Source organism: Scyliorhinus torazame, chromosome 16, assembly GCF_047496885.1.
Source record: "Scyliorhinus torazame isolate Kashiwa2021f chromosome 16, sScyTor2.1, whole genome shotgun sequence".
In the NCBI taxonomy this organism is placed as follows: domain Eukaryota; kingdom Metazoa; phylum Chordata; class Chondrichthyes; order Carcharhiniformes; family Scyliorhinidae; genus Scyliorhinus; species Scyliorhinus torazame.
In genome coordinates this window covers 130,714,359-130,735,330 of record NC_092722.1, presented here as the reverse complement: position 1 = coordinate 130,735,330, position 20,972 = coordinate 130,714,359, and the positions used below count along the sequence as shown (strand labels likewise).

General features: G+C 44.6%; 1 protein-coding gene across 1 annotated transcript in view; it reads right to left on the bottom strand.

Moving 5' to 3' along the window:
• Positions 1-20,972, bottom strand: part of LOC140392299 (myoferlin-like) — a 309,204-nt gene that overhangs the window by 114,902 nt on the left and 173,330 nt on the right. Inside the window, exons 35-42 of the mRNA XM_072477615.1 lie at positions 19,779-19,826; positions 18,987-18,995; positions 18,606-18,704; positions 15,748-15,873; positions 14,386-14,541; positions 4,764-4,855; positions 770-940; positions 170-312 (exon numbers count right to left, since the gene is read on the bottom strand). Coding sequence (XP_072333716.1) covers positions 170-312; positions 770-940; positions 4,764-4,855; positions 14,386-14,541; positions 15,748-15,873; positions 18,606-18,704; positions 18,987-18,995; positions 19,779-19,826 — 844 coding nt within the window. The remainder of the gene's footprint in view (positions 1-169; positions 313-769; positions 941-4,763; positions 4,856-14,385; positions 14,542-15,747; positions 15,874-18,605; positions 18,705-18,986; positions 18,996-19,778; positions 19,827-20,972) is intronic.

Genomic DNA, 20,972 nt, shown 5'->3' with positions numbered 1-20,972 from the left:
AACCGAAACCCCCCCCACTATGTTCAAATCTGCAAGAAATGTCCACTCATACTACATGTGAAATCCGGAGGAGTTGAAAAAACTAGATCCATCTCCGAATCCTTGCCCCATCCCATGTAGTTTGTGTCTTACTGTTATTTCTCTATACGGAGTGACATGAAGTACTCACCAATTTCACTGAGTACATATTCCTGACCATTGTAGGAGAGGCTGCTGCTAGAAATGACAGGTGGAGAAAGCCCTTTCATCTTGGCTAAATTCTGCAACAGTAGGGATGGCTTCATCTGGTCGCGCCATGCGTTTACTCCCGAACTGTTGAAATAAGCCAATTAAGTTAGTCACGTCCAAATCAACTATGCAGGAAAAGGGGGAGGGAACAAATCTAATTAAGGATGAGAGCTCATGTTAAAACCTCTCAAACCACTTTTGTGCAATTAATTATTTTTTTTGAACAAGTCCAACAAGAAATGTTAAAAATGACACCCTGTCGTTGCAGTTAACTAGGTGTAACCAAGGAAAGGTTCCTCCAGATTGCTCGTTCTCAATCATTTTCTGAAAGGGTTATACACATGTAATATGGATAAAGGAAAAACTGGTATTTCACACAAATGTCTACTCATGACCATAGCCTACAAAAAACATCATACCCAAACCCAGAGGGGGCTGCTTGGACCCATATTTCTGGAACGGGAGGAGTACAGGACATCTGTATATATAAAAAACAAAGGAGAGAACTGTACAAATTTACATTTGGTACTGGTGCACTTACAGACAGTACGATTGAGGCAATCCAGAACAAGATCCAAAGCGCGAGAGAAGTCGGTTTTCCAGGTCAATAATAGTCTCTCCCACCTTTTCATCACGGGTCAACAAATCAAAATCATAAAGTGAAATTTTGAGATCTTTCTCTGTTGGTAAATTGCAGCTAAGTTCAAACATCCTGAGTAAAGAAAGGAGAAAATGAGGTGTTAATTTTCCAGAAACGCTGCTCATTTTATTTTCCCTGAAGCAAGGATTTGCAATTTCTAGTCAGAATATTAGCATTCTTCTTCATATCACAGCTCATTTGCTTATCCAGTGACTAGTCGAGTCGGAAGATGCCAGCTTTGATAGCTGGTCTGGGACGAGTTGGCTTATCTCAGCTGGTCCGAGAGGAAAACTAAATATCAACCGTAACACTGGCTGGGGAACTGATAAGTAATCCCTCCCGATTATCTAGTAAATTCCACTGCAACCACATATTTTTTCTTTTACATTCTCTTTCCTTATAACCTCCCCAAATCATTTGGCTCCCCTACATTATCTGGAAATTGGTTCCAGTTTGAACCCATGTCCCTTGTTTGATTGTCATACCTAAACTTGCTGCAATAGTTGAGAGCCTTGGTGAGACCCCATCTGGAGAAGTGAGCGCAGTTTTGGTCTCCTTATCCAAGAAAGGATATGCTTGCCAGAGGAGGAGTGCAATGGAAGTTCACCAGACTAATCCCTGGGACAGCAGGATTGTCTTAGGTGGAGATGGAGGAGACTGGGCCTGCATTCTCTAGTGTTTTGAAGAATGAGAGGTGATCGCATTGACACTTACAAAATTCTCTCAGGGTGGATGTAAATAGGAAGCTTCCCCTGGCTGCCGAGTCCAGAACCAGAGAACACAGTCTCAGAATAAGAGGCAAGCCATGCATGGCTGGGATGAGGAGGAATTTCAGCCAAGTGTGGTGGGAATCGGGAACATAGTGCCTGGGAGGGTAGTTGAGGCAGGAAACCTCAATCTTTAAAAGTATTTGGATGAGCACTTGAAATGTCATAACATTCTAGGCTATGGGCCAAGTGCTGGAAGTGGGATTAAATGTAGATTTGTTTTTTTGTCAGTGCAGGCTTGCTGCGTCAAAAGCCCAGCTCCTCCAAACTTTCTTCATGTTTAACCCTCTGAGGTTGGGATCAAGTCCAATCTTTGCACAGTACTGCACCCAGAATCTGAATTTCATGTATTTTGGTGAGCTCACATGGTGTAACCTGGTTAGAGGACAACTTCTGACTTGTGCTCCAATTCCATAATTCTCATTAAACTTTCAGCTTCCAATTAGAGTCGACCAGATCTTTCAACCTCGCTTTAACAATCAAGGTATTACCTTGGAACAAGAGTGCTACGATTCATAGAATCCCAATAGTGGAGAAGGAGGCCATTCGTCCTACGGAGTCTGCATCGACCCTCCGAAAGAGCACCCAAACGAGGTTCATTCCTGCGTCCACCCAGTAACCTAATCTGCACATCCCTGGACACTAAAGTGCAATCCAGCATAGCCAATCCACCTAATTTGCACATCTTTGTACTGTTGGAGGGAACCAGAGCACCCGGAGGAAACTCAGGTGTGGGGAGAAAGTGCAAACTCTGCATAGACAGTCACCCAAGGCCAGAATTGAACCCAGGTCTCTGATGCTGTGACGCATTAGTGCTAACCACTGTGCCACTGAGTCAGCCAACCATGGGTTCAAACCCAACTGCCAATAATTAAGGCGGAGACTGTTGCGCTGTCAGGCAGGCTGCCTTCAGATGATATGTTGAATTGGGGCGCACAGTTTACCCTCTTCAGGTGGGCGTAAAAGATCCCGTGACATTATCCAGAGGAGAGATCCCTTGTTGTCCTGGCCAACCAATATCAGGTTATTGTCCCACAAATAGCTATGGGATACATGTGTATTATATGGCTGTGTTGCGTTTCACTGCATTAGAAAAAGGGAATTCATTGAGGTTGTAAAACAAGCGCAAATTCAGTTTTTTGCTTTGAACCATTTCTATGCCAATGTATATTAAGCCAAATGTGCTATACAATAACTTACTGCCATGTCCATAAGACATAAAAGGAGATCTCAAACATTACCTGTCCATTTAAAAATGGATTTTGCTCTACCAAAAATATGGCTGCTACCAGTCACATGATTGAAAGTTGGCTACAATTCTGGAAATCTTTCAACAGCAATTCCAGGACAAAGCTCAACATAGTCTCACACCCAGGGCAGCACGGTGGCGCAGTGGGTTACCCCTGCTGCCTCACGGGCACAGAGGTCCCTGGTTCGATCCCGGCTCTGGGTCACTATTCGTGTGCACATTCTCCCCGTGTCTGTGTGTGTTTCGCCCCCACAACCCAAAAGATGTGCAGGCTAGGTGGATTGGCCACGCTAAATTGCCCCTTTATTGGAAAAAAATGAATTGGGTACTTTAAATTAAAAAAAGACCATAGTCTCACGCCTACCATTATGTGGATCTATTACAATCAGTGAAACAAGAGAGCAGTAAATGGTCCATCTCCTCAGGCTGGACTTGTAACAAAAAGAGAACCATCAAAACTTGTTTTGCCTGTATAGATACCAATAGTAGTCATTCCTCTCCCAAGGTGAACAATGGATTTGACCAGAGACACAAAAATTGATTGTTACCAAATTTTGTTCCCCATCATTTTGCTCATTTATTGGAGTTGTTTTTAAAGGCACATGGTCACTTCTTGACTTGACGTCCAGCCTGGTTCGACACTTTCTGCAATTTTGACTTTGATGCAGAGTGGTTGATGCAGGGATTCCTGCACCTATTCCTGGGATAATCCCATTCAGACCATCACCCCAACTTCAATCAAATACCTGTTGTTCCTTCCTTTTCAGCCAGTTCCTCAACTACTACAGGATTCAGCTCTCACCTCTCCACTAGTAATCTTGGATTAAAAACAATCAGAATGCAAGAATCTGCCTCACTCATTACGGGAAACCCCATCAGTATATTTGGATTATATCCATTTGTGCAATGTGATGTGCCAGTCTCCCTAGTGACTCCAGTTGCTGTGTATTTTAAGTATTCCTGGTTTGCCCGCAATTTTACCACAATTAATATTCCCAACTCTTCCTGCACACTATACTCAATGTTATGGAACCATAGAATTCCTACAGTGCAGAAGGAGGCTATTCGGCCCATCAAGTCTGCAGTGACCCTCTGAAAGAGCACCCTACGTATGCCCACTCCCCCGCAACCTAACCTGTGCACCGCTGGACACTAAGGGACAATTTATCACGGCCAATCCACCTAACCTGCACATCTTTGGACTGTGTGAGGAAACCAGAGCACCTGGAGGAAACCCACACTCATCGTGAGAAAGTGCAAACTCCACAGTCACCCAAGGCCATAATGGAACCCGGGTCCCTTGCGCTGTGAGGCAGCAGTACCAACCACTGTGCCACCGTACAGCCCCATATTATAGTAATGAGAATCGTGTACACAGCCACTTCCAGATTTCTCACATTTCTTCATACATCATTGCAAGGTTAATTTCGCTCTATTTTATTTTGTACCATCTACTTTAGATAATTATTTAGCACTGGACGGTCCAAGAATATATTTATTCCAAAACACAAGGCAAGAACAAATTCCAATGCAGTTGCCAACTTCCAGCAGTTGAATGCTCTTGTAATTTTCTGATGAGACTGGCAGAGTGGCCCAAACCCAGACACATGTTCCAGGTGGGAGGTCTTAGGGAGATATGGCGAGGGGGAGTAAATTGGTGGATAAGAGGAAAATTGCTTTGTTTAAAATTAAACGATCAATGATGGAGAGGAAAGAGCAGGAAATGCAAAAGAATTCCTTCGTCTTGGAAATATTCAAGTTAATCATGAAGTTTCTCGTGCTCTTAGAAACATTTTAGTGTCAGATCAAAACAAAGCTCTCTAACCCAATACAACCTCACGTTTAAGGAGACCGGTCACTTGAACATATGTCAACATACCTGCCAAACACTGGGTTCAGGGTGTTAGGAATGTAGTGGTCTCTGTCTTCTATTGATTTTTTACCCAAGCTGATTTTCACATAAGGGTCACACTAAGAAGAAGAAGAAAACCAGGAAAAAGACATTCACTTCAAATGTAACAAAGCATGTTTCAGTGTCCAAAATCACCTAATCTTAATTCTGCTGCGGATGTTGTTTGTGTGTACTTCAGAGATTCTGGGAGGAATTTAACCCTCCTATCCCAACACCAGATCACACGCCATCCTGACATGCATTGTCATTCTTTCACCATGTCAAAAATCTGAAACACTCTCCTCTGCTAAAGCTGTAATTAAGACTTAAAAGGGGAGGTAATTATTGATTTTTATCCACTTGGTTACAGACAAAGGACTAATGGAATAGTGTTTTGATTGCTGGCGATTTCCTGGAGAATAGATAATTTATGAGGTGTTGTATTTAGTCCTAGGTGTTGTATTTAGTCCTAGCTAAGCAGGTCATGGGATAGAGGCAATTAATGGGAGGAGCCAGGTCTGCCTGTAGTTTTGCTAATGCTGTTAGGTTGAGCAGAATTGTACTGGATCTGCTCTTGAATGGGTCTAGTGTCTACACACAGCTAAACAAGTAACCTGTTTTTTAAACTTTTGAACTGTACTGGGTTGCTTAATTGGAATTAGTAGTAGGTGTAGATAGTAAGACCAAGCTTTTCCTTTTATTCAAGAATTGTTGAACTGCAAAGCTATTTCTTTGATGTTAATGTGGTTAATTCAGTGTTTAAAGTTTGTTTTAAAAGATACCTATTAGTCAGAGCCTTCACTCCTGGGGTGAAGTTTCCTTTCCCCTCAGTTTTAAAAATTGAAAAATAGTTTGGGGTTCTTGCCTGGTATCCGAACAAAATCTACAGGAGGAATAGGATTGATATCTGAGGAAGGGTGTTCTTGCTATAGCGAAAGTGCAGCAAAGGTTTACCAGACTAATTCCTGGAATGGCAGGACTGACTATGAGGCAAGATTGAGTCAAAATATATTTGTGAGGGTTGAAAAGAATGAGGGGGGAAATCTCAGAAACCCATTAAATTCTAACAGGACTATACAGGGTAGAGGGGGAATCCAGAACCAGGGGTTACAGTCTAAGGATTTGAAGTAACCCATTTAGGACTGAGGTGAGGAGATATTTCTTCACCCAGAGAGAGAGTGGTGAGCCTGTGGAACTTGCTACCCCAGAAAGCAGTTGAGGCAAAAACATTATATGTTTTAAAGAAGGAGGTTGATATAGCATATGGGGCTAAAGGGACCAAGGGTTATTGGGGGGCGGGGGAGAAAGAGGTTAGAGCAGGTTATTGAATTGGCAATGATCAGCCTTCATCACAATGAATGGCGGAGTAGGCTTGAAGAACCGAATGGCCTCCTCCTGCTCCTATTTTCTATGTTTCTAGGCAGATGACATACAAGGGAGGAACAACAAATGCTGAGCTTGTCAGCAATACTCACTTCCCATGCAAGTTTAAAAAGAAACTAGAAAACCACTTCAATGGCTATCAGATGGTTCAGTCTAGAAAACCGCATCAAGGCTGTCAAATGGTTCAATGAATTTAACTAGTCATTTAGATGAAGAAATTCTCAAAGTCAAATCCTTTTAGGTTGAACCTGGGTACTATGCAAGTTAACTTTAAATCGGCCTTCTGTTCGGGAATAAATAAAAACAAAAGATTTACTTTTACTGCTGTACTCTAACGATGGAAGATGAAAATTTGCTAGAATTAGGGAAAAAATAAATTACTTCAGCCAAAGTAATTGGGGTCAGAGGGGAGGAAAGAGAGGAAAAAAAAGTCTTGGGACTTCCGGACACCATCCATTCTGGGCTCCCCTATACTGCAGGTTAAGAGTGGAACACTGGGGTGGCACAGTGGTTAGCACTGCTGCCTCACAGCACCAGGGACCTGGGCTTGATTCCAACCATGGATGACTGTGTGGAGTTTGCACATTCTCCCAATGTCAGCGTAGGTTTTCTCCGGGTGCTCCAATTTCCTTCCAGAGTCCAGAGATGTGTCAGTGAGGTGGGGTTACAGGGATAGGATGGAGGAGTGGGCGTTCTTTTGGAGGGTTGGTGCAGGCTCAATGGGCCAATTGGCCTCCTTCGGCATTGTAGTGATTCTATTATACGATTGCGAAACCAGTTATGACTGCCAGACTTTATAAGATGGTTATGTATTAAACAGCCTCTTAATTTGGGTAAAACAAAGCCCTGGGATGGATTGACATGGGCCTGTTGCCAGGCAGAGTTCATGTGATATGGTTGCTATGGGGACAGGAGGGCCAGGTCAAATCCTACTGAAAATAATCAGGTACAAGCCTTTAACATCAGGGCACAAAGGAAGAATCACAGAATTGTTACAGTGCAGAAGGTCATTTAGCCCATTGTGTCTGCACCCGCTCTCCAAACGAGCATCATGACTTAGTGCCACCCCCCCATTCCTTTACCCCTTACGCCTGCACAATGTTAGCAACCATCTAATGCCCTCTTGAATGCCTTGATTGAACCTGCCTCCCATCCAATGTGCTTCTTTTACAGATCATGTTAAATCTGTGCCCTCACATTCTTGATCCTTTTATGAACCTATTCTGTCCAACCCCCTCATGATTTTAAACTATCAAATCTCCTCTTAGCTTTCTTCTCATCAACAGTCCCAACTTGTCCTTTCTATCCTCAGAATAGAAGTTTCTCATCCCCTCTGCAATGCATTCACATCCTTCCAGTATTGTGGTGCCCAGAACTGTATATAATATTCCAATTGAGATCTGACTGGTGTCCTAACAAGTTCAGCCCAAGCTCCTTGCTCATGTGCCCAATTCCCCCATTAGTGAAGCCCAGAGCACTACATGCTTGAAGTGCTCTCTCCATCTGTTGTGCCATCTTCAGTCTTCTATTCACATATACACCCAGGTCCCTCTGCTCCTGCACATCCTTTAGAATTTTACTCCTTATTTTATGGTCTCTCATAATGAATCATCTCGTACATCTCCGCACTGCCACCTAACTACCCACTCCACCAACCTGTCCATTTCCTTTTGAAGTTCTACACTGTCCTTTTCAGTTTACAATGTTTCCAAGTTTTGTATAATCCACAAAATGAAATCGTCCCCTGCACACCAAGATCTAGATCATGAATATGTATTAGGAAGAGCAAGGGCCCCAATACCAACCCTGGGGAACTACAAACCCAGCCATTACACGCTATTTCCTATTACACAGCCAATTTTGTATCTAATAATAATAATCTTTACTGTCACAAGTAGGTTTACATTAACACTGCAAAGAAGTTACTGTGAAAAGCCCCTAGTCGTCACATTCCGGCGTAAGTTGCTACTGTACGTTATAATCCATGAGCGACAACTTTTCTCAAGTTTGTTGCATAGCTCTCTATCGAATGCAGTTTAAAATTCCACATCAAAAGCATTACCCTCGCCATTGCGGTCTCGGATCATGCCCCGCACTGGGTGGACCTGCGGCTGGGGGCGGAACGGGGTCAGCGCCCTCTTTGGAGACTGGATGTGGGGCTGCTGGCAGATGAAGAGGTCTGTGGGCGGATAAGGAGGAGCATTGAGAAATGTGTGGGAGCGAATGACACAGGGGAGGTAACGGTGGCAGTGGTGTGGAAGGCTTTGAAGGTGGTCGTTAGGGGAGAGTTGATCTCCATCAGGTCCCACAGAGAGAAGGAGAGGGCAGAGAGGGAGAGGCTGGTGAGAGAGATACTCCGGGCAGACAGGAGATATGCGGAGGCCCCAGAGGGGGGGCTGCTGAACGAACGCCGGAAACATCAGACGGAGTTCGATTTGCTGACCACGGGGAAGGCGGAGGCGCAGTTAAGGAAAGTGAAAGGGGCAGTCTACGAGTATGGAGAGGAGGCGAGTAGGTGCTGGCACACCAACTGCGCAAGAGGGAGGCGGCCAGGGAGATCGGGGGAGGGTGGGATAAGGAGGGCAACATGGTGCTGAGCCCAGAGAGGGTTAATGAAGTCTTCAGGGAGTTATACGGGAAGTTATACGAGTCGGAACCCCCTGGGGAGGGGGAAGGGATGAGGCAGTTTATGGACCGGTTGAGGTTCCAGAGGGTGGAAGTGGAGTGGGTGGAGGGATTGGAGGTCCCAATTGAGTTGGAGGAAGTAGTCAGGGGGCTGGCAAGCATGCAGTCCCCATAGAATTTTATAAGTTCTCGGAGCTACTGAGCCCGCTCCTGCTAAGAACCTTTAACAAGGCAAAGGAGAGAGGGACCCTCCCCCCAACGATGTCGCAGGGATTGATTTCGCTTTTCTTGAAGGAGAAGGACCCGCTTCAGTGTGGGCCCTACAGGCCGATATCGCTCCTGAATGTAGACGCCAAACTGTTGGCAAAAATTCTGGCCACCAGAATAGAGGACTGTGTCCCAGGAGTGATTGGGGAGGACCAGACGGGTTTCTTTAAGGGCAGGCAGCTGAACACGAATGTGAGGAGGCTCCTGAATATTATCATGATGCCCTTGGAGGGGGGAGATGCAGAAGTAGTGGCTGCAATGGACGCGGAGAAGGCCTTTGACAGGGTGGAGTGGGAGTACCTGTGGGAAGCGTTAAGCAGGTTTGGATTTGGTGAGGGACCCATAGGGTGGGTCAAGCTGCTGTATCAGGCCCCTGCAACGAGTGTGTTCACGAACCGGCTACGGTCGGAGTATTTCAGGCTGCACCGGGGGACGAGGCAGGGATGTCCCCTGTCCCCGTTGCTGTTTGCCCTGGCAATTGAGCCGTTGGCCATGGTGCTCAGGCTTCAACGGATTGGAGGGGGCTGGTGCGCCGGGGGGGGGGGGGGGGGGGGGGAAAGACGCCGGGTCTCCCTCTACGCGGATGACCTGTTGTACATTTCGGACCCGCTAGAGGGGATGGGGGAGGTCATGCGGATCCGGAGGGACTTGGGGAGCTTCCCGGGTATAAATTGAACGTGGGGAAGAGTGAGCTGTTCGTGGTCCACGCTAGGGGCCAGGAGGAGAGACCGAGGGAGCTCCCGCTCAAGATAATGGAGAGGAGCTTTCGGTACTTGGGGATACAAGTGGCCAGGAACTGGGATGCCCTGCACAGGCTCAACTTAACCCGGCTTGTGGAGCAGATGGAGGGAGAGTTTAAAAGGTGGGACATGCTCCCGCTTTACCTGACGGGACGGATGCAGACTGTGAAGATGACTGTTCTCCCCAGGTTCCTCTTAGTCTTTCTGTGCCTCCCCATTTTCATCCCCAAGTCCTTTTTTAAGCGGGTGAATAGGATTGTTACGGGGTTGGTGTGTGCGAATAAATCCCCGCAAGTTAAAAGGGCATTCTGGGAGCTTAGCCGGGGGGGGGGGGTTTGCAGGAGGAGGGGGCCTCTGTGTGGACCCAATACGGAAGAACCATAGATTTGCTCCAGGTAGGATGGATGGGGGGGGGGGGGTTCCAAGGCTGGTATTAGAAGGATGGGGGGGGGGGGGGGGGTGCCTGTTTATAGACAGGACTTTCCCCAGCATGCAGGCGCTGGAGGAGAAGTTCGGCCTGCCCCCGGGGAATGCGTTCAGGTACCTCCAGGTTTGGGACTTCCTTAGAAAACAGGTGGTGACATCTCCGTTGTTGCCCCTGCGTAGGATCCAGAATAGGGTGGTGTCTGGCATCTGGGTAGGGGAGGGGAAGGTGTCGGACATATCTCAGGAGCTGCAGGAGGTGGAGGAAGCCTCAGTGGAGGAGTTGAAGGGCAAGTGGGAGGAGAAGCTGGGTGAGGAGCTGGATGAGGGCCTGTGGGCCGACGCCCTGGGCAGGGTGAACTCCTCCTCATCATGTGCCAGGCTCATCTTAATACAGTTTAAGGTGGTGCATCGGGCACACTTAACGGCGGCAAGGGTGAGTAAGTTTTTGGGGTGGAGGACAGGTGCCCGAGATGTGCAGGGAGTCCGGCGAACCTTGCCCATATGTTTTGGGCATGCCCGGCGCTGAAAGAATTCTGGCAGGGGTTTGCGAGGGTGATGTCTAGGATTTTGGACACTCGGGTGAAGGCAAGTCCAACAGTAGCGCTATTTGTTGTGTCGGAGGATCCGGGAGTGCAGGAAGCGAAAGAGGCCAAGGTACTGGCCTTTTGCCACCCTGGTAGCCCGGAGACGGATCTTGATAATGTGGAGGGACTCAAAACCCCCGAGTGTGGAGGCCTGGGTTAGCGATATGGTGGGGTTCCTCAGCCTGGAGCGAATAAAGCTCGCCTTGAGCGGGTCCTTGATGGGGTTCTCCAGGCAGTTGCAACCTTTCCTTGACTTTCTAGGGGAGCAGTAATTGTCAGCAGCATCCTCGGCGGGGAGGGGAGAACTGTTGATATAATGTAAGTTTTATAGGAAGCCAACACCCACCTTGTTTTGTTTAATAATTCTGGTTTATTTTTTATTATTATTTGTATTTCTATTTTTGTTATGTAAAAACGTTGGTTGGAAAAGCTTTAATAAAACATTTTTTTTTTAAAAAACCATTACCCTCATCAACCCAACTTCAGAAAATTAGCTAAATACCATTTTCCCGTAAGAAATCCATGCTGGCTCTTCCTGATCAATCCACATTTGTTCATGGGGCTATTAATTCTATCCCAAGTAATTGTTTCTCAATGCTTCCCCATCACTGAAGCAGCTGGTAATTCTGTGCACAGACTTAGGACTGTCGAGACAGAGTGAAAGATTTGGTGGAGAAAACCAATAGGTGCGGTGATGCCAGGCAGAAGAAAAAGGAAAGAACTGTGTTTTGGATTAACCAACGTTTTGGAGAGGGTGGAACCCTTGTTTAAGTGAGGGATTACAGGATCACCCAGAGGGAACCTTGCAATGAGAACTCCATTTGATTATGCTCAAATGAGTTAAGCGAAGAGGCCTCGAAGATTCAACTGGCAGGATGTAGGGAGAATGGATGCTGTCAAAAAAATAGGAGCCTTGGGACTATGAAAATGTAAAAAAGTGGCATTGGGTTTTCAGTTGTGTTCAGTAGTTAGGGGGATATCTTTTCTGTCCTTTAATGTATTAGTTGCATGTAATTAATATTCAGTCGATGTTAACAGTCTTAAACATGAAAACTTGTCATGCAATTCTTTTTAAACATTGGTCACTGGGAAATTCATATCTCAAAAACACGCCCCGATTCTGAAAAAATACTTTAACTATTTCATTCCTTTAAAAAAAAATATATTTATTAAAGTTTTTTTAACAACACAATTTTTTTCCCCTTACAAACAATAACCCCCCCCCCCGTAACAAAATAACACAAAATCGCACTGAGCAAGATATATACATGGCAAAATGGTATATTTACATAGCTTTATACACTGGCTCTCACCCGCACGTGCCAGTTTCCCCCACCCTCCATGTTATCTCCTGCTCATCCATCCCCTCAAACAATCCTTCGTTTCCCCCCCCCTCCCCCTCGAGGTAGTCTAGGAACGGTTGCCACTGCCTGTAGAACCCCTGCGCAGACCCTCTCAAGGCAAACTTAATCCTCTCCAGCTTTATGAACCCAGCCATGTCGTTTATCCAGGCCTCCAGGCTAGGGGGCTTTGCCTCCTTCCACAATAGCAAGATCCTTCGCCGGGCTACTAGGGACGCAAAGGCCAGAATACAGGCCTCTTTCGCCTCCTGCACTCCCGGCTCGTCCACTACTCCAAATATTGCTAGCCCCCAGCTTGGCTTGACCTGGACTTTCACCACCTGAGATATTGCTCCCGCCACTCCTCTCCAGAACCCCTCCAGTGCCGGGCATAACCAAAACATGTGGACATGGTTCGCCGGACTCCCTGAACACCTTCCACATCTGTCCTCTACCCCAAAGAACCTACACAACCTCGCCTCCGTCAAGTGCGCTCTGTGAACCACCTTAAATTGTATCAGGCTAAGCCTGGCACATGAGGAGGAGGAATTAACCCTACCTCGGGCATCAGCCCACAAACCTTCCTCGATCTCCTCCCCCAGCTCCTCCTCCCATTTACCCTTCAACTCTTCTGCTAGGGCTTCCCCCTCTTCTTTCATCTCTTGGTGTATTGCCAAAACCTTGCCCTCCCCGACCCATACATACTATTTCATTCCTTTAGGTGGACTCCGCATTCAGAAATTGGAGTCATATTTATTTCATTTTGCCTGGTATCTTCCCTGTTCCTTAAATCAGTCCCTTCGTACCAGAAACACAGCAGAGCGACCAACAAAAATGAAAATCCCTTATTGTCACAAGTAGGCTTCAAATGAAGTTACTGTGAAAAGCCCCTAGTCGCCACATTCCGGCGCCTATTCGGGGAGGCTGTTACAGGAATCGAACCGTGCTGCTGGCCTGCCTTGGTCTGCTTTCAAAGCCAGCGATTTAGCCCTGTGCTAAACAGCCCCAGTCAATGCCTGCAAGCGGAGGTGGTGACTGATTGCCAAAATACATTTGGAAATGAGGTGCCTGGGGGAGCTGGTGTGAAGAGCTGTGGAAAGGTTGCCTGGTGTAAAAATGCATCACCCTGCAACTGACCATCAAATAGCTGCAGTTGCATCCATGGGTCAATACACACGCTCAATGTACACAATGCTATCCCTTTGAGGACAACACAGACACACAGCAAGAATCAGTGAGGAGTTACCAAAGTTCAAATATTTTCATCTCTTGTGTTATCCAAGTTCTACTGATACCACTTTCGTGAACATCTCCCCACCATATGCCAGAGAACTGGCAGACATTCAGCTTGGCTTGCTTTCGAACTGGTTTTCCATTAAGGATGGTGAACCAAGTAGTCTTGTGAAAGGAAATATTGTTGAAGAAAAACAAAACCCAAAACATATTATGGTGGCTGTTAAAATGTATGTGAGAACAAGGACACTGAACGGAGCTGCTGTGCAATACTAGAACAACATTTCTCCGACAGTGTGCGCTGACCAGAGAGGTGCTCTGTCCGGTTCAATCCTTTATGTTGGGCGATCATAGCGAGCGGATGGTAAATACATTCTATGGGTCTTTATGTCCTATGGTAATGGGGGAGGCGGTAGTGCAGGCAGGCAGAAGTAGGACAAGAATGCTATTATGGTTCCTGCTCCTGATTATTGTTCTATTTCTGGCTAAATGTCCGTGTGAGGATAGGATGAAGCTCAGTCAACACACTCCGTATTCAAAAAAAGCCTTTGTGATTATATGCTAACACGAGTCAGTCCCCTTCAGAATAAAAGATAAACTTCAAAGGATAGCATTCTGTTATGTTTTTCCAATTACATTCTATTAAAACAGCAATCATGTTTGCATACTAATTTTACCATACCCTGCATAAGTTAGAAGTTCTGCTAAACCCTCAAATCAGCCAAGAGTCCTAACTATGCCTGGAAAACTGTGACAATCTCCCATTGGCCTGAGGTATCTAGTTTACAACTCCATACATTAATGTAGATTTCCTAGCCAATCCTCTGGCAGGAATCTAAACTTAGAGAAGAGAGGCACATAAAAAGTAAATTCTGGGGAATAGAGAATGGGCAACTGGTAGCCATATTTCCCTCCTAACCCACAGCAAGCCTTTGGAAACAATGGGATTCTCGTTTAAAACCAGGAAACTCAATACACTTGTTAAATAACGTACCAGATGCAATTTTCTTACCTTGCCATTGTTATCTTTTGGTTGCAAGTCAATGGCTCGAACAATATAAATCCGCACAAGACATTCCTGAATTCCACTATCTGGCAGTTCAGCAAACTGGCGTGGGGGCGTTTTAACATTTGGATCATCACTTAAAGGGTAAATTTTGAAGGAACCCTACAATTGAAAGTCAATTGAAATAAAAACACGTTAACTCAAATATACAATGTCATATTAAAATAAACAGAATAATTGGAGTGTTTCTCATTTAAAAAAAAAACAAGATTAAAGACAAAAACATAAAGCAGTCTTGTTCGTACAGGCCATCTTTGACTGGAGTTGTTAGCCTGTGGTTGTCCTATATATAATCCGGCATTGACTCAATGGGTTGAAAGGTCTCCTCCTGCTCTGTAAATCTCTAAATAATCACGGATATGCCAGATTAATTGCCCCTCCAACATTTTCCTATTTGTCTGAAGCAGTCAATTACTCACATAGCTACTGCTCATAGGTGCTCAACCAAACATCCATTATTAATTTGTAAACGTAATCTTTAAGGATTAGGTGTGATACAAAAATCAAGCCAAGACCAATCTTATTCATTGCTCCAGGATTTGAATGTACTTTCGCTGTACACAGAGCCACCCAACAGACTATCACACCTGGAATACCACCGATTCCCTCTCCAGTTTGGAGATCGTCTCAGAGACTGCATGAACTGATGAACACTTGCCGTATTCTAGAAATACCACTCTTTAAAGTGCCAATGGAGACAGTTAGGTAGAGAAACAAGTCAGCATCTCAGATACTACTGAGGAAGGATCTGAGCCTGCAATTGTATAAAGATGAGGTCCATGTTCTTCTTGTACATCAAGTTATAGACATTGACGTCTAAGGAGCTCGAAGCAGGTCGAGATGAAGTTACCAGGCTTGTTGTGGCAAACTTGGCAGGAAATCCCTTTGTTCGAAGGTTTTCCCCCTAGCCTGCAGTGAGCCCCCCACACCACCACTGCCTCACCCGGCCCACCCCTCAGGCCAGATACTCATGCACGAGTTAAACACATGTGATTCTACTTGCATATTGCTTCTTTATGTTATTTTGACTTTTACTGAACATATGTCCTCTCTACGAGGCAAATCGGTTTACAGACCATTAATTTTAGTTTTTTCCATTTTGGAGTTATCCATTGACAAAAACAAATTGTGCCCCATTTTGTTTGATTTAAAAGCAGGTAAACTGGAAACATTTGGTGGAATGCATTCTCAAGTAGGACAATGAGAGTGTTCCAGCTAATGCAAAAGTACAATGCAGATGTATCAATCAGCCTTGGATAAAAGATACAGAAAATAACTGGACAAACATTTCACCGAGAAAACCAATACCTTAAATTCACCCACAACTGAAGGGTCTTCATCATCCTCGGATTTGCCTCTAAATAATTTAAACGTGTTGCAGAAATCAGTCAGTCCTTTGAATTCAGGGACTTTCTCCAGTTCTGTAGTGTACACCTGTAGGGAAAAAGTTGAAGATGACTTAAAGAAGACAGACATGTACACACACACCAAAATAAAAAGCACTTTTATCTAGTCCCACTGCACTTTTTTTTTGCCTGGAAGGTAAAGTCACCTTATCTAGATGCGAGCTGGCGTGAGGCTGATTATAGGCAATAGTTAGGGCCAGGTGTAATCTGAAAATATCCAGGCGGTGTCAGCTTTAAAAACATCTCTCTTAATTACATTGATGGCTACATGTCTACAGGCAATGTACAATGTCAGCTCCCTCAAATTCAAGTGAAGGCAGAGACAGACCTTTCACAATCTAATTGGCAGGGACAATCGGCAGGACAGAAGAGTCGAGGTAACAGATATCAATTCCAATTAGAACATTTAAGCATTGGCCTGATGCGTCTGTGTGGAGTTTGCACATTCTCCCCATGTCTACGTGGATCTCACACCCACAACCCTAAAAAATGTGCAGGGTAGGTGAATTGGCCACGCTAAAGTGTCCCTTAATTGGAACAAAAAAGAATTGGGTACTCTAAATTTATAAAAAATATATAAATTTGAATGGCCTGACACCCCCCCCCCCCCACTAGGGATTATTTGGTTATCTTGCTAGCAAAAGCTTTTAAAGTAAAGTTGCAAATGCAAATTAAAATAGCCACATTAAGTCTTCACACAACTATAAATGCTTCACACAACTATAAATTCCAAGGTCTTTTTTTTAATAAATTGAAATTGCCAACATAAACTTGGTCATGCTCCAATTATATCATCCGGCCAGTGGTAGCATGGTGCTGCCTTACTATTACATCTTATCAGCTTGAGCGGCCAAAATACATCTTACTGGCAATCAAATCTACTTCTGAAATTGCCGGAACCCTAATTAAACCAAAAATCAGGGGGAAAAAAAAAGTGTGACTTGATATCCTAATTTAAAGGCAGAGTACAGATACTGGAAATCTGAAAAAAAAAAATCAATAGTTTGGGAACACTCAACTGGTCAGGCAGCATTTGTAGGGAAGAGAAAGTTAGTGCTTCGGGTCATTGTCCTTTCATTGGGACTAAGTCCAATGTGTGTTTATTGACCCGAAAAAGTTAACTATTCTGTGAAATGTTTAACTAGGCACAGTGGTCAACAATTCAGGAGGCAGTCATTTAGCCTATTGTATCTGCACAAGTCCCTGGGTCAAAGCAGCAATCTGATGGAGCAGGTCACTGATCCTAAAGACAATTCCCTCCCCTGATTTTCATAGAAGAGATTTTAATGGAGGCTAATTTTATGCCTTGATACAATTTATTTTGGTGATATACACATTTAAGTATAAACCTCAGACACTAAAAGAAAATAGAAGTGGCATTTAATGATTCAGGTGAAACACAAGTCAACTTGAAGATCAGAACAAAACACCATCAGATTTAACAGTTTATTAGCAGAAAGTGAATCATTCTGTTGAGCTCAAGCTCCATGACAAATTCAAAAAAGCTTAAAAGCAACCAGACAGGTGATAGAGCATTTCAAATGATGCTTTGTGAATATCAGAAACAGAAAACGGGGGTGAAAAAATGTTCACTGCAAAACACTTAGGAGTTCAGAACTTTTTTTATTCTAACCACCAAGAATTCTAATCCTTAAGAAATTTAAGACATTGTTTGAAAAGAAAAGTTATCAACTGTACACACGGAAACACGATATGGATATCTGGGGCGAGATCTTCCCAGCCCGGGGCCGGGCAGGAGAATCCTTACAACCGGGCCATGCCGCCCCGAAGCCGGCACACGATTCTCCGCAGAGTGGAGAATTGGCGCAGCAACATTTGGCGTGGGTCGCGGGCTGCTTTACGTGGCCAGGCCGCCGATTCTCTGGCTCTGATGGGCCGAGCGGCCGCTCTAAAAAGGCAGAGTTCCGCCGGCGCCGGCCACACATGGTTGCAGCCGGCGGGAACTCTGCGTGCAGGGTCGGGGGGCGGCCTGGCCCGCGATCGGGACCCACCGATTGGCGGGCCGGCCTCTCGCTCCCGAGGCCTATTTTCTTCCGCACCAGCCCCTGAACTCCCGCACCATGTTGCGTCGGGGCCAGCGCATTGAGGGAGGCCACTGCACATGTGCGGATCCCGCGGTGCACAGTTCGCACCAGGATGGGAGGCTGGAGCGGTGTGAACCACTCCAGCACCATGCTAGCCCCCTGTAGGGGCCAGAATTGGTACTCCCAGTGGCCCATTCACGCCGTCGTGAAACGAGACGACGTTTCCGACGACGTGGACACTCTGCCGGCGAATGGGAGAATCCCGCCCTTGGTTTCTTTCAGTATCATGATCATGATCCTGGTAGTTTTCCCTCGACACTCTGTGGTCACTGTTCATTATGAGGGTATCTAAACTTGGCAGCAGCATCGCTTGTTCTCTGTATTCCAATTGGGCGAATTGAATTGCAAACAATTTCAAAATGCAGAAACCCAGCTCACTCTGCTGAAGTGATTCCCTGCAGGGATGGAGAGAAGTGGCAAGGAGCTTCATATATGTCAATGTAGTCCCTATACCTCCGCAAATTTCGCCCACTCCTCCTGGACGACACGGACAAATAAGACATAAGCAACATGGAGCAACAAAAAGAGGGGGAACAATTTTTACTGCATTAGGCTCGTGAACATATTTAAACCAGTTTAATTGAATTTGCAATTTTTAAAGATAAAAGTAACGCAATGAGTGAGAACACAAAAAAAAAGCACAAAACGACATTACCTTGAGTGTATCGTAACCTTTCTGAATATAGTTGCCACATCGTTCATGCTCTCCTATTGATGCATAAAACTTGCTCCACCAATCAATAGATTCGTCCTCCTACATATTGAAGTAAAATCAGGAAATCTCCTCAACAAAATAGCTGCATTAAAGATGATGTCAGGACATCATGCTGAAATATTAACAACTGTTAGCAGGCTGGGACCTTCCCTGCTCAATCAAACCATTAATACTGAAAGCGTATTTGCAAGTATGGACCCAAGGTCCTCCTGCAGCAGCTGTTAATATTTTCCTTAGTATTGGTTACAAAAAGGGAATAAGTTAGTGTCTTTTAAATGCAAGGCGCACTTGAACCAGCAAAAACACAAAAATTAGACTTACCTTTGCAACCTGGTTCACAGCATCGATTTAAAAAGAAAATCGATTCCACATCGAGAACGATGGAAAGAAAGAGAAAAATAAATTTAGTGATCAAAACAGTGAAAGTTGTTCACCAATTTAAACCGTTAACAGTGTTCGAGGTAGGAAAGAATAATCAGAACAATTTTCTGTTTCAGGAGAGGGCTTCATTATGGATAAACCCATCATTCCAAAGAGAAGATTCCTAAAGCTTGAGTTTATTACATACCTCTTCAGGAAATCGCACAAAGATTGATTTCTAACTTTGATTAATTTATACCTGTTTAGTACATGCTGAATCTCGGCTCACGATTCAATGCAAGACATCACATTAAAATTTCTGGCTTTGCTTAGTGCTGTTATTCCACAGCACTCCCGCTAAAAATTTGGATTTTAAGATGTAGGGAGCAATAAAATATTGTAGGTCACTGCATTGACAAAGGTATGTAATGAACAGGTATTGGTTAGTAACACCATTATTCAACACCTAAATAGAAATTCCCTTGTAATACAGGCTTATGTACTCATCATGCATGGAGCTCCATAAAGTTTTTTTTTTAAAAAAAGGACAGGGAATGGAACAGAAATTATCAACCACTTCAGAGTGTCCAGTCACAAATCCAAAAGCTTCAAAATTTTCTCCATGGGATTTAGAGACACTATCCCTTTTCATCAGCCTACACAGTATCAACTGATTGTTTTAAACCCACACAGCATTATTAACATGTGAAGGCATAGGTTTTAAATAACCATTGGTCAGCGCATAGTACATACCTGGGAAGATCGAAAGGCAGCCAGTCCTGCAGAATCAGTGGGCACCGTCTTTGATTTTTTTTTTTAATAATAAGAAAAGATAAGGATTTTAACAATGCTGTATAGTTTAAAGATGGCCTTTGTTCAACTTCTTGTGCCATAGGTTTAACCTGTAGTCTGTGTAGGCTAGCATAGGAGATATTGTGTGTTTTCAAAGCAAGACTGTATGTAAATGAAATTTGGAAGTAGACAATTTGCATCTCTAGTACATCAAAAGAGAAATGGTTTAAAAGAAAAAAAAAATCTTCTTTTGTCACAATCAAACAACAGCATCTGTCAATAGCTAGTTTTCTGTTGGATTTTTTATATTAAAATGGAGCAGACTTTGGGGGGGTTTTGTTTTACACTGTACACCAGTAATAAAAAACGCAGCTATGCCACAACAGAATTTTAGTTCGAGGTCTAACATACAAAAGGAGGTTCCAACGGCACAGTAGGCAGCACAGTAGGTAGCACTGCTGCCTCTCAGAGCCAGGGACCTGGGTTCAATTCCGGCCTTGGGTGACGGTGTCGAGTTTGTATGTTCTCCCAGTGTCTGCGTGGGTTTTCACCGACAGTCCAAAGATGTACAGGTTAGATAGATTGAGCATGTTAGATTTCCCCTCAAGCGTCTAAAGAGATTGGGGGGGGTTACTGTAATAGGCGGGGCATAGGCCTATGTATGATGCTCTTTCAGAGGCTCGGTGCATACTTGGATGGACCAAATGGCCATTGGGTTTTGGTGCCCGTTTCAAACTGGTTCACTAATGATTGACTCCCTGGCAACAGTCTGAAATTAAACCACAGCATTTGAAACCTCGGTGTTACCTTTGACCCGGAGATGAACTTCACAAGCTGCCCATTTGCACTGCCATTACGTCACCTATCATAAGAACATAGGAACAAAGGAGTAGGCCATTCAGGTCAGCGAACCTGCTCCACTATTCAATATGTACATGGCCGATCATTTCCCCCCCCCCTCCTCTGTCTTGAATGGCTTCTCCATTATTTTAAAATTGTAGCCCTAGATCTAGACTCCTGACCCAGGGGAAACATCTTAACTGCATCTACCCGGTCTACAGCTTGAATTTTCTCATAGATTTCAATTACATCATTCTTCGAATACAAGCCCAGTTTCCTCAATCTTCCTTTATAGGGCATTCTCACCATCCTGGG